The sequence below is a fragment of the Microtus oregoni genome, unplaced genomic scaffold (assembly GCF_018167655.1).
Source record: "Microtus oregoni isolate MIOR12 unplaced genomic scaffold, Mior012 000031F_ref0000149, whole genome shotgun sequence".
Lineage (NCBI taxonomy): Eukaryota > Metazoa > Chordata > Mammalia > Rodentia > Cricetidae > Microtus > Microtus oregoni.
In genome coordinates this window covers 10069179-10083041 of record NW_024543090.1, presented here as the reverse complement: position 1 = coordinate 10083041, position 13863 = coordinate 10069179, and the positions used below count along the sequence as shown (strand labels likewise).

The 13863-nt window shown below is 39.0% G+C and overlaps 1 protein-coding gene across 1 annotated transcript in view; it reads right to left on the bottom strand.

Moving 5' to 3' along the window:
- Positions 1 to 825: 825 nt before the first annotated feature.
- Positions 826 to 13863, bottom strand: part of Bdnf (brain derived neurotrophic factor) — a 31733-nt gene continuing 18695 nt past the window's right edge. Inside the window, 1 exon segment of the mRNA XM_041679035.1 lies at positions 826 to 2116. Coding sequence (XP_041534969.1) covers positions 1349 to 2116 — 768 coding nt within the window. The 3' untranslated portion in view covers positions 826 to 1348.

Sequence of the window (13863 nt, the reverse complement as noted above, 5' to 3'; positions counted from 1 at the left end):
CCTCGAGGCATCTAGACCTCAGGCTGGCCACTCAGAAATAAATTCCTCCTGCATTGCCAGGAAACGTATGTCAGCTCCACTTAGCCTCCACAGGGCCATTCTGCTGCATTTCAACGGCAGTGTGGATTTCTGCTCTGATTTAAGGGTCTGACTGTACTTAGGAACTTGCAAAACATTGTTAGGACTTACAATAATTTACCCAATGCTTGCTTACCACTTACTTAAAACAAAAACAAACAAACAAACAAAAAACCAAAAAGAAAAAAAAAACAAAAAAAACCCCAATATTTTGGGTTATTTATTCTTGTTCTCTTTCTCTTTGGGGGGAAAAACAAACAAACAAAAAATCACCATTTTCCATGAGTGCCATCATATGACACTCTGCGTTCACCTGTTCGCAGTGGTGATAAAATATTTCAAAGCGCGCAACTAAATTTTCTTTCTTAAGATAAAACAAAACAAAAAGAAAAGACCAAAGGCAGAGGAGAGAGGGGAAGAATGTACTTTGAAGAAATGCGGGTTTTCCCAATAAAAGCAGCTTTCCCTGACCCATGCCAGAAGGGTGAGCTGGGGACCAGAGAGATGCATCATGGGCAGTGGAGTGTGAGCATTTCATTCAGTTGCCTTAGTTTTTATTCACTTCCAGTCATCTGATTGGATTTTGCAAACATCTTTACAACATACAAATGCAGCGTTTTATCAACCAGAATGGATACTGAAGACATTTTCTCCATCCCTACTCCTGGTGGAACTAAAAAACAAAACAAACAAACAAACAAAATAAAACACAAAACAAACAGAAATATACCCCTCCCGTCCCCCATTCCCTAAGCCAGTAAAGCAATGACAACAGCACCTTGACATTGTTTTAATTCCAACGCTATCAGAAGTCGAAAGCAGGAAAACAGCGTACTAACAAGAACGAAGATACTTAGTTTCTAAAATGTAAACGGAATGTTTTGGTTCAGATTTTTGTTCTTTTTTTGTTGTTTTTTTTTTGTTTTGTCTGTTTTCTGAAAGAGGGACAGTTTATTATCAATTCACAATTAAAGCAGCATGCAATTTATTATTTTTTTTAACTTTTTGTTTTCAATTCTTGGCAACGGCAACAAACCACAACATTATCGAGGAATGTAATGCAGACTTTTAAAGTTGTGCGCCAATGACTGATTCCTTTCTGGTCATGGATATGTCCAATAAATAGATTGTAGAACCACTGTACTGTATAAACTTCATTTATACATGCAGTTCATAAAATTATTTTTTCTTAACTGAATAATTTACCCTGTTATGTATATATACAAATAGATAATTTTTGTCTCAATATAATCTATACAACATAAATCCACTATCTTCCCCTTTTAATGGTCAGTGTACATACACAGGAAGTGTCTATCCTTATGAATCGCCAGCCAATTCTCTTTTTGCTATCCATAGTAAGCGCCCGAACATACGACTGGGTCGTTCGGCATTGCGAGTTCCAGTGCTTTTTGTCTATGCCCCTGCAGCCTTCCTTCGTGTATCCCATGGGATTACACTTGGTCTCGTAGAAGTATTGCTTCAGTTGGCCTTTTGATACCGGGACTTTCTCCAGGACCGTGACCGTCCCACCAGACATGTCCACTGCAGTCTTTTTATCTGCCGCTGTAACCCACTCGCTAATACTGTCACACACGCTCAGCTCCCCACGGCGGGCTGGGTCAGAGTGGCGCCGGACCCTCATAGACATGTTTGCGGCATCCAGGTAATTTTTGTATTCCTCCAACAGAAAGAGCAGAGGAGGCTCCAAAGGCACTTGACTGCTGAGCATCACCCGGGAAGTATACAAGTCCGCGTCCTTATGGTTTACTCCGGTGGGCCGAATCTTCTGGTCCTCATCCAGCAGCTCTTCGATCACGTGTTCAAAAGTGTCAGCCAGCGATGTCGTCAGACCTCTCGAACCTGCCCTGGGCCCATTCACGCTCTCCAGAGTCCCATGGGTCCGCACACCTGGGTAGGCCAAGCTGCCCTGTCCATGGACGTTTGCCTCTTTCATGGGCGCAGCCTTCATGCAACCGAGGTATGAAATAACCATAGTAAGGAAAAGGATGGTCATCACTCTTCTCACCTGGTGGAACTGTGGGAAGGAAGCAGAAAGAGACACAGAGCAGGTTAGGGCTTGTTTGCTCCGGGACACCGAGCGGCCCGTCTGATTGTAATTCCAGACCATTCTTCAAGGTGTCCCCCCTCCCCACCCCCCCAATGTCTTAGTGATCCACTCCAGCTGCAGGGGACAAAAATCAATGTCAGTTAGTGTGCTGTATGTGGCTTAATATAAACCAGAGACATGCAATGTTTTCTGCAAGATTTACATGTAAGCCTGAGAGTAAACGGTTTCTAAGCAAAGTGAACACAGTGGTGGCTTCACGGCTCCCACTTCCTTCTGCTTTAGCAGCTCTGGGAGTTTAATTTTTAATGATCTCTGCTCACGCTGTCACCAGAAACACAATCACAAATGTTACTAAGCAACAACTGCAAGTGGAATAGTAATCTTCCTTTCAAGTCAGCAACACAGTCCTTGGTAGGAGTGTGTGAGAGAACCAAGGGTCTCTGTAGCTCTGAGGAGTCTGAGCAAGAACCCTACAATAAAACAGCAGACAGAGAGCTGAGAGGGGCCTTTCTCTCCCAGAGAGGATGTGGCAAGTTTGGACCACCGTGTTTTGCAGGTAAGGGCCACACAAGACTTGCCTGGTGCCGGGAAGAAACTTTCTATTGGAACTAGAGATTCTACTCCAAGGTTCTACTACAGCTCAAAAGGTTTTGTTTATTTCCAAACAATTCCTCTTCAATAGGTTGGTTCTAATGATATGCCTGAGGCAGGTCTGAAAACAATGTGTCTCTTTAGAGAAAGCTGGATCGGCAGCAATGAAAAGCATTTAAGCCAGCATCAATGCCTCTCGTGTGCAGACTGCCCTCACCTCACACTCTCTGAGGGCACTTAGCCTCAGGGCTTATTTAGGTTAATTCAGAGATCTAACTGAGAAAGCTCAACAGCTCTTTTATCAGAACACCTCCACTCCCCCGTGGGTATGTGTGGTGTGTGTAAAATGCTGTTGTCATACCTTTACCAAGCTGAGTAGTGTTTTACACACTTTGGAATAGGTAGCCAGAGCTTCTTTCTGTGCATCTGAAGTTTCCTACAAAGTCTCTTAACAGCACACCGCACAGTTAAATCACTTCTTGTTTGCCAACAGTTGGCTTTGCATGCTCTACAAACCCCATTAAAAGTGAATAACAAGCAAAATTAAAACATACCTACAGACCAAACCAAGGTTACGTCAGGTGATGGAAGACTTCAAAATACTTACCTGAAGCACTGTGCCCCTTAGTTGTAAAGAGTAGCATCCTCCTAACTTAACATACTAACTTTATTTCTACCTATCAGCTCAGGAACATGAACTTGTAAAGACATACACATACACCGCATACACTGGTCATTATGCTGCGTAAATTCCCAGGAAAGTATGTTTCTACCCGTGATGTGTTGCTGAGCAGAAAAGCAACCTACCTCCAGTCTATAAGATGCAGAAATGGCCAAAACCTCTAGTACTGAAAACTGAAGTTTCTATTGCTCACTTTTGAAAGAGATAGCGTATTCTAAATCAATCCCCAATACAAATGTCCTCATCACCTTTGATTTGCATAAATGCTAAACATACTCAGAACTGTGTCTAGACTGGAGGGGCAGCTGAGCAGCCAGAGAAGATGGCTGCTATCGTATGTGGTACCCTGAGCAGGGAACAAAGAGAGCTTCTACTGCACACACTGTGGCAATTCTCATTAGAATGGGACATGAAGGCTCTCCCCAAGTCTACAGTGGCATGAACATTACCTTGAGGCGGCTTTCCCTCGGGAGGGCAGTGCACAACGGTTCCAGACTTTCTGTGTACAGACTCCACCAACCACCCAGAGGAAGCACAGTCAGACAGGTACGAAAGGGATTGAGTCAACGTCTTGACAATGATTTGAGACTAGTGCAGCATCCCTCTGAAAGAGGCAGTCATCTTCCTTCCTGAGGAAACTGGACACTCTACCTAAAGCCTTCTCCCCCATTCTACATAGTATCTCCACTACTTGGTCACCCTTATTGAAGGATATTGAGCCCCTGTCCCTCAGTGTCCTAGGACTTTTTGTTGCTGATGTTTTCTTTGCAGCCCTTAGCCTAAGCATTGATGAGCCAATATCAGATTTTAAATTGCTCAGAGTAAGGACTGTTTAAGTTTGCTTGCTTGTATGTTTTGTACTACTGACTAGTAGAAGTTCAATATGAATAAATAGGTAAATAAAATCTATAAATAGATTTTTCTTTATATATAATCTAGAGAGAAAGAGACAAAAACAGAGATAGAGAGAGAGACAGGGAGACTTACTTGCACACATAGTGATTAAGGTTAGAAAGGCAAACTGCTTTGAGGAAAATGCACCTGTTAATACTGCTAATATCTATAGTTTCAGGAGGGTTTGTGTCCATTTCAGAAATGGATCCTGCATGGAGGCTTCCGAGCTGCACCGGTAGGTGGTACTTACATCATTGAAAGAAACTTTTTTTCTAATAACCCAAGTCCACATTTAAAGAGCCCAAAGGATCTTCCAATTTGAGTCAATGGAAGGACACATATTTAAACTATTTTACGTTGGTACATGCTTTTAATCATAGCACTCAGGAGACAGAGACAAATGGATCTTTGTGATTTTGAGGCCAGCCTATTCTACAAAAATGAGTTCTAGGCCAACCAGGGATACACAGTGAGACCTTATTTAAATAATAAGTAAATAAACAATTATTTTATTATCTATATCTCATTGGTGAAGATTTGCCATTTTTGGCTATTTTTATACCACATTTAATCAAATTTAAGATACTTTCCTTTAAAAACATACAAGTTTAGGCCTGGAGAAATAGTTCAGCAGTTAAAATCACTTGCTATTCTTGCAGAGGACACTTCTGACATTGATTCTTTACTAATATGCTGCGGGAGGACCTTCTGCTCCTTCAGCCAATAGACGCTGAAGTACGAGCCCCATCATAACTTTAAATTTTCTTTAGGTGCCCCTAAGATTATCAGCACCCCCAACCAGCTGGAAGTAGCCTGAAATACTACACCCACATTCCCCAAAAATGGACTATGGATATTTTCCTTTTTTTTTTTTAAAGAGGGGGAAGTGGTACAGGAGAATTGTTTGTATTCTGTCAATCATATTTTAAATAAATGCTGATTGGCCAGGCAGGAAATATAGGTGGGAAAACAGACAGGAAATAGAAAAGATGTAATGAGAACAGGAGAATTCTGGGAAGGAGGAAGTTGATTCCTCCCACTCCTGCCCAGATCACCAAAGCAGCAGGATGTGATCTGCCCCACTGAAAAAGGCACTGAGCCACGTGGCTAACATAGATCAGAAAAATGGGTTAATCAAGATGTGAGAGTTAGCCAGTGAGAGGCTAGAGCTAATGGGCCAATCAGCTTATAATTTATGGAGACCTACGTGTGATTTTCTTTGAGGCTAAACAGTTGTGGGGTATACCGGGCAGGACAAAAACCCCAACAACAAGCAGCCTGGCCCTCGTGTTACACTAATACAATTCTTTTAGAATTATTTGGATATAATTTATCCTATATAACTTTGATGCACACATAAAATAGAAAAACAAAGAAATGGATGAAGGCAATGGTAGGTATATAATGATTGGCTAGTCAAGAATAACAAAATGATATCCACAGGAGGATACACTCCAACTTAAAATGTTGAAGTAAAAAAAAAAGGTGAATTTTAGAACCAATGAGATATAGACATAAAAAAAGTTACCAATGGCTGTATGATTTAAAATCTTGGCTACAGAGGTACTGAAGCATTTTAGCTACAGAATTAGAAACTTGTTTTATTATTATTACACTAGTGAGTCTGTTGGGGGGTAGGGTGAAATAAGGTTTTTCTGTATAACCTTGACTGGTTTTTGTTTTTGTTTTTTTTTTTGTTTTTGTTTTTGTTTTTGTTTTTCGAGACAAGGTTTCTCTGTGGTTTTGGAGCCTGTCCTGGAACTAGCTCTTGTAGACCACGCTGGTCTCGAACTCACAGAGATCCACCTGCCTCTGCTGTTCTGAAACTAGCCATGTAGACCAGGCTGGCTTCAAACTCACAGAGATCTATCAGTCTCAGCCCCCTGAGTGCTGGGATTAAAAGAATGTAACACCACCATCCGGCCCCCGATAAGACATTTCAAGTTATGTTTCCCCTCAACCTTTCAGGACTCTCATTTACCTTTTTTGCTTTTATCATTCTGGTAAGAAAAGTAATTAATGCTTTGTGTATTATTCTCTCATCAATTACATAAGCAAATTCCAAGTAAACAATTGACATCTGAATAAATATGACTTTGATCTCACTCTGAGTCTACACATAACGACTGCTCCAGGCTGAGCATCTAAATAGATTCAGCAATTAACTAGATGGCATCAGCCCCACCCCTCTGACACCCTCTGAGTGGCAATTCAGCATTTTTCTTTTTTTGGCCTGTTTGCTGAAAGGATTTAGAAAATGCCTTGAAAAGTGACTCAGTACGTTTTGTGAGCCCAATGGCATGATGTACTTTCCTGTTTTATTATATGTTTCTTCCTGTGTACCCCCAGCATGGCCTTGGCTCCAACCTCCATCCTATTGTCTCGGTTTCTGAAGTGTTGGGGATATAGACAGATACCATTGTGCCCAGCTGTACTGTTTTCTAACTATGGTTTTCTGATATTTTGGGTCATCTTGGAGTTGAATGAAATGTTCAGAATAAATTCTTATATAAAGTTTAATGACACATTTCCTGTATAACCTTCAAATCTAGTCAATAAAGGCATTCACTGATGTTTCCTTTCAAACATCCTACCAATATCTCTTTCTCCAGCACACTGCCACTATAATAGCCCAGTCTTTGTTATCTAAGCTTTTGACTACATGTCCCCGGGTTGTTTGCGATACCCTTTCTGCCCTACAAAACTCCTGGCAAAACACTCCTGTATTATTCTCTTAAACAAAAGCTTACAAAGGCTTCATTTCTATTCTGACCAGGCCAGGTACTTGAGGTTCTTGGTCATCACTGAAAATGATTTGATCTTCTCTGCAAATAGGAAAATTCTCTCCTCTATACCTCTAGGAAACCGAGTCTTGGTCATCTTTTATGACCTGGCTTAAGAATGAAAACTTGCCATACCTGCCACCGTCTCTAATTACTCCAGCACACACTGTCTTCTTTCCTCTCATTAATTCTACATTATTATCATATTTAGTATTTCATGCCCCCCAAATCTGGCATTAACAGTACTTATTAGTTATGGCCAGTCTTCTGTAAGAAAATAAGCTCTCCAAGGAAAGGGATTATGTCATATCTCTCATAATGCTAATACAGAAAAATTGGCTGGGTGGTGGTGGCGCACACCTTTAATCCCAACACTTGGGAGGCAGAGGCAGGCGAATCTCTGTGAGTTCGAGGCCAGCCTGGCCTACAAGAGCTAGTTCCAGGACAGGCTCCGAAGCCACAGAGAAACCCTGTCTCAAAAAACAAAAACAAAAAACCCCAGAAAATTGTCAGTAATAATCAATAAACATCTATTTATTAATCCAAGAGAAGAAGGGTTCTGATGTCATTTTTTACAGGAAGACTTATCATTTGAATGCACTGAAAGCTTTAGCTAAATTCTTGATAATTTTTAGTGTATAATATAAACATATATATTAGGTAAATTATAATTACAAATTTTAAACTTAGCAATTTAACAGCTGATATTTATCATCTACCGAAAAATTCTCAAGTTTTAATGGAGTAAAACACTGAGTGATTAAAAAGCAGAAAACAGTGTGCTACACACAGCTCTTTCAGTGGATCAGTGAGCAGGGGAGGTATGGGTTGGAGTCAGTGCTAATAGCAGTAATAATGAGAGTAAAATTTGGAATGTCTATCCTTTTGCTTTCTTTTTTATACTCCTCTAAATTCTTCAGTGAGTAATTTCATACACTATATTAGAAATACATAAAGGACTAATAAGGGTTTCTGAATATATATACAAAGCTCTGAATATGAAATGCTCCCCACAGACTCTTGTATTTAAGGCACAGTCCTTGGCAGGAGCTATTTTGGGAAGTACTGGAAACTTTAGGAAGTAGGGTCTTGGTGCAGAAAGCAGAGTAGGGACACCAGAGAAGCATATTTTGTCCCTGGAACCTTTCTCTTTGCTTTCTGGCTGTCACAGGTCAGAAGCTTCCCTCCACCATGCCAGCCATTGGTTGGTAAATATTTCCTCTTTTCAACTTTTTCTCTTAGGTATCAAACCCCAATACAGCTCAAGATAAATCTCATCATCTAAAAACAAAGGGGCTATGCAATGCTTCTATGTAGATGATTAGTCTACATAGTTATTTTTCCAAAGGCTTAAAAACAATCCACTCTACCCTACCTATAAAGTTATAGGAAGACTTTCTTCTCTCGGTAAAGTTAATACAGTATATAGCAAAGTGCTATATACTGTATTAACATAACAGTGGAAAAAAGACATCAGTGAGGTAAAAGGAAAGCTTAGTTAGAAGCATGACTCAAAAAACCTAAACAACTGACCAGAAGAACATGCATGATCGCTTGCTCCTCTGCTGTAGTGCTACAATAACTGTGTTGTCTAAAAGACTACAGAACATTCATAATCTTCATCAAATTGGATTTTCACAAAGAGAGGACAGTTCATAGCATCATGATCACACAGGTACAGCAATTACACTTCAAAGACGTACTCTGTAAAATGTCACAAAGCTAATAGATCACGGTCTCCTCACCGAAGCTCTTACTACCAGAAAACAATGCCAGTTTTAGAATATTAATGACAGGAAAGAGAAAGGCTATGACAAAAAGGAAGCTTATAAAACTTGGAAACCATTTTACACAGTTCTACCATATCCCAGAGATCAACGTTCTGAAGCCAGTACCATGGAGTACTGTTTTTAGTCTTTGTTGTGATGCGGATGGGACCCTTGTGAGTTGAAGAGTTAGTCCTCACTGCAGCTATGTACAAAGGTGGGCTTTTAGATAGTGAATACATCATGAGGGTTCTGATCTCATAAATGAATATACTATTGATGGATTAATAATTAAATGTTCAACGGGGCAAGACAGAAGCCAAAGGAGGTAGGCCATACATCATGTTCTGCCTTGTAAAGACCGAGAAGCAGTAGGGCCAGAGGACCATGAAGTAAAACCTCTGAGGTTCGAGGCAAAATAGTCTTTTCTCCTCTTTAAGTTAGTCATATTAGAACTACATTTTCATAACCAAAATTGAGAAAAAGGACAAAATAACCATACAGGAAAACCAGGAAATTGGGAATGATAGGACCATAAAAGATTTAACTGCTACTAATTTCTTTGGGTTTTGTATGTAAGCATGTAATCAAAGAAAACACAGTTTAATGACAGGGTGACTCATTTTAGACAGTCCTATAACTACCAAGGATAATGATGTTAAAGAAAGATCAGCTAATATTTAATTCTGTCATATAAGATGCAAACTTATTAAAACCAGATTAATGGGAATCTGTAAAAATAACATTAAAATGTTTAACTTGCATCTGATTTCACTACATCCCTATGTCAACCTTACTTCTGTTTGTTTAATTATAAGGTAAGGGCTCTATCTTCTAGTTCCATCGTCTAAGAAGGAAGCAAGACCTATGTGGGGAAAAAAAATCCTGGGAAGAAGTAGATGAAATTCTAGAAGGGGAAAGATTGTAGGTGAGAAATGAAGAGATGATTTGGAAGGATCTCAAAGGATCCTGGGATCTCCAAGTAAGACAGTATGAGATGATGATTGTTTGATGAGCGGATTAGAGGTGAGAAAGAACTGAATTAGAGAATGAAGAGAAAAGCTCTGGATTAGAAGTAATAAGAGACAAGTCCGAACAACTGGCCAACTTCATAAAGTTCTAGGAATGATAATAAACAGATTGGAAGCTCCTTTATGGGCTCTGAAGAGCCAGTTTTCTGAGTAGGGAGGACTGTTTAACACTGTCCACCCAAGACTTCTTGGATTGGCAGACTAGAAGAAACAAATGAGTTCAAGAATTGCCTTGTTATTGAATAGTGAACTTTAAAAATAAATACTAAGTAGTTGTTTACATGTGGAACTATGTATCTGGGTTAATCTATTTACTGAAACATGTTTCAAGAAGGGTGGTCACAGAAGTGGGCAGTATTAGGTAGCAACCATCAGTAATGTCTGGTTTGGCAAAATAACAGAGCATAGAGAGATGGAGATAAGGAAAAACGACAAACTTTCATTCCAATTATAATTATACTGAACTCTGATTCTATGGCTCAGCACTTTTAATTCAAAGCTCTCTAAGTGCTTTGCAAATATTAAGTAATTAAGACTCATAGGACCCAGGGGGTACAGGTAACTATAATTATCTCCATTTTGTGCTGGAGGAAAGAGAAGCAGAGTTTTTAATCAACTCATCCCCTCAGTGTGGTTCCCTTGGTAGAATGAGGTCAGAACCTAGATTCCAGAAGAGTTTCGGCCTTACACTAAAGGTACTAGTTTGTTTCTTCCATCTACGTCATTTCCATGTTATTTTCTCATGTATTGCTAAAAAAAGAATCAACAAACAAAAAATAAGACAACACTAAAGACACCCACACATTTCTCAAAGAAAGTAATTGAAGTTGAAATTCATCATTAAAATGGAAAAAAATATAGTGATCATTATAGATATTCACCTAATTAGCTGGTTGTATATTTGATTGAAGTTAATAAATAATTTTGAAAATAATATTAGATAATGCAGATATTTCAAAGCTTTTAGAAATATCTCTATAATATTATTTTTAAACCATTTGTATCTTAAGATATTCTGATACCCTTGAGTGAGGGTTAAATTTAGGTATTAATTTGACTAGACAAAGAAATGTTGTTTTGAGGTGTGGCTTTGTTTCCAAAGGAGATTGTCAGGTAAATTGGTGGATTGAATGGAAAAGTCTTTCCTCAATTATGGGTGGACACAATCCATATCATTGACTGGTACCCAGACAGAACATGAGAAGAAAAGTGATTGGATATTTCTTTCATAACTGTTTTACACTCTTCTTTTCCAAGGCTCATTGTCACAGAGATACAAATTCTCATGTTAGACATCAGAACTTCCAGATCTTTGTACCTGTACTTGGATCCTCAGGCTCTCAGACCTCCAGACTTGGACCAAGCCATGTTACAGCAAGACAGAGTCTACAGATTGCAAACAACCCCTCATGGACCTCTTACCATCATAATCAACTGTGCCAACTTCTGTAATTCGCCTGTGTTCAAACATCTATAACTACATTGGTTCTGGCATGCTGAAAACCCTAATGCAATTTTCTATAAAACATGGTCTTTCATATCATAGTACTCTAACCCCTGGCTTTTCCATGGCATTGAATGACACAAACTTTATTTAATGATAATATAAGAACCAAAGAATTTGATGAGTCTTAGTATACACCTGTAGTAAAAAAGGACAGGTAAATGCCATCAGAAAAAAATACATATTTTACTGAAACATTAATTTGACAGATAAATTTACATGCCAACCTTTGATAGAATGCCAATCTTCTGCTACCATCTTCTACTCCCCTCCCCTAACATAAACAAACAAACAGTGGTTTTCCTATTGGCAGAAGACTTACCTTTATTTTTGGAGAAAAACTAGACAGCCTACTAAGGACAGAGACTGAGTATTCTCCCTGGAATTATTACCCTGAGTAAGTTGTACAGTATACTATATCAACTAGATTCACCAGATACTGAATGACCCAATTCTCTTTCTGTTGGTGCTATCGGCACATTATTTGGGGGAAGGTCTGGTTAAAGTACAAGACATAAGTGTTAGCATCAGTTAAAATGATGCCTTGTATTTGGAAAGAAGGAATAGAAAATTATCTTCTACAAAGATTGGGCAGAGAAATTCTACCCTGACATCCTAGCCTTGGGGCATAGCTGCCAAGTTATAAGGGCCAAGTAGCAGCTGACTGTCAAGGAATAAAATCTTTTAAAATTAGGACTCTATGTTCTTCAGTATTCCAGCAAGTTTTGTTACCATTCACCAAAGTTAGATTTAACAATGTATTATTTACCAAATTCTCGTACATGATAGACAAATACTAAGTTAAATTAATATTGTTAAGTTTTATCAACTCACTTTATAATGCACAACATATAACTTTATCACATAAATATCATATTTAATAACAGACACTCATCAATTACTATGGAATCATGTGTGTTATATGTATGGGTACTTTGCTTGTATGTATACCTGGTATCCACAGAGGTCAGAACAGGGCACTCAATTTCTTTGAAACTGGGGAGTCCCAAAGTTGTGAGCCACCATTTGGGAGCTGAGAATTGAACCCTGGGTCTCTGGAAGAGCATCTAGTGCTCTTAACTACTAAGCCATCATCACAGCCCCATGGATGGGATTTTTATAGAAGGGGATAACGCCTTTGGAAGTGTTGAACAGGGATACATAAACAAGTTCAGCATCACATTGGTGCAAGTGAGCTACAACTAAACTGTACTTAAATATACGCTTGAATTTATAGGAAAAATTCAAGGTTGAAATTAATTTTATGTAGCCTAAAATCTTAAATATCAGGTTATATTTCCAATGAACACTTATAAATTGATCATTAATGCAATTCAAAATTGTCAGTAAAGGGCTGAAGAGATGGTTCAGTAAATTAACAACTGTTTCACAAACTGAAGGATCTGAGTTTGAATCTTCAAAATCCATGTAAAATCCAGATGCACTGTGTGAGCATTGGTAATTTTAGCATCTGCTATGGGGAAATGGAAGGCAGAGACAGGAAAACCCCGGAAGCGTTTGAATCAGCTAGCTTGGCATATACAGCCATGGTGAGACCTCATCTCAAAACAAGGTAGAAGGTGAGGACCAACCCTTGAGGCATATGACCTCCACATACACAGTATGGTGCGCATGTACACACATTTGCACACATTGATGTGAAGGAATGCACACACATTATACATTCAAACAATAGCATAGATTTAGTAAAAGTCTGTTGAGAAAAATACTCCAACAAAATGAGAGATTTGTGGGACCTGAAATTAGAGTTTTAGGAAATGTAGGTTTCCTAATTCAATGTACTCCAACTAATGAACCCTACTTCTTTCTCAAAGTGTGATCAATGAACACGGTGCATTGACACCACCAGAGAACTCATAAGCAGTGCAGAATCTCAGCTTTCTCCCTCATATCTGATTTCTTCCATCCACTCTCAGAACCTGCAATTCAACTAGATTCAGACACTTGAAGTAGATTAAAAAACTCATCAAAGCTGAGACGTAACAGACCCAATGATACAGAGAAAGGTAGCCAAGGAGGGTGGAAGGAAATGGGCTACATCAAATTGGGCACTATGGTACTGTCTTAGTAAGCCATGGGGTTACTCACCGTATTTCCTCTTTGACTCCACTCTCATTGCTCATTACATGGGAAAATATTGTTGCTTTTGTAATGATATATATATATATATATATATATATATATATATATATATATATAACCCTTGACTCTCTTTTTTGCTAGCTGGCTTTCCTACTCTTTTCTAAGTATGGCATGGGATATATGGGATACCCATAAATGAGCATTTCTAGGGTACCGCTGATATAAATCTGGACTGTTATTCAATTAGTAATTTTTCCCAAGTGCTATGAGGCAAATGCAAACATATTTAGCCTTCCTAATCACTTCACACAGGCTGATATCACCCACTCAATGAGAACCATGCTGGAGATGACATGACTA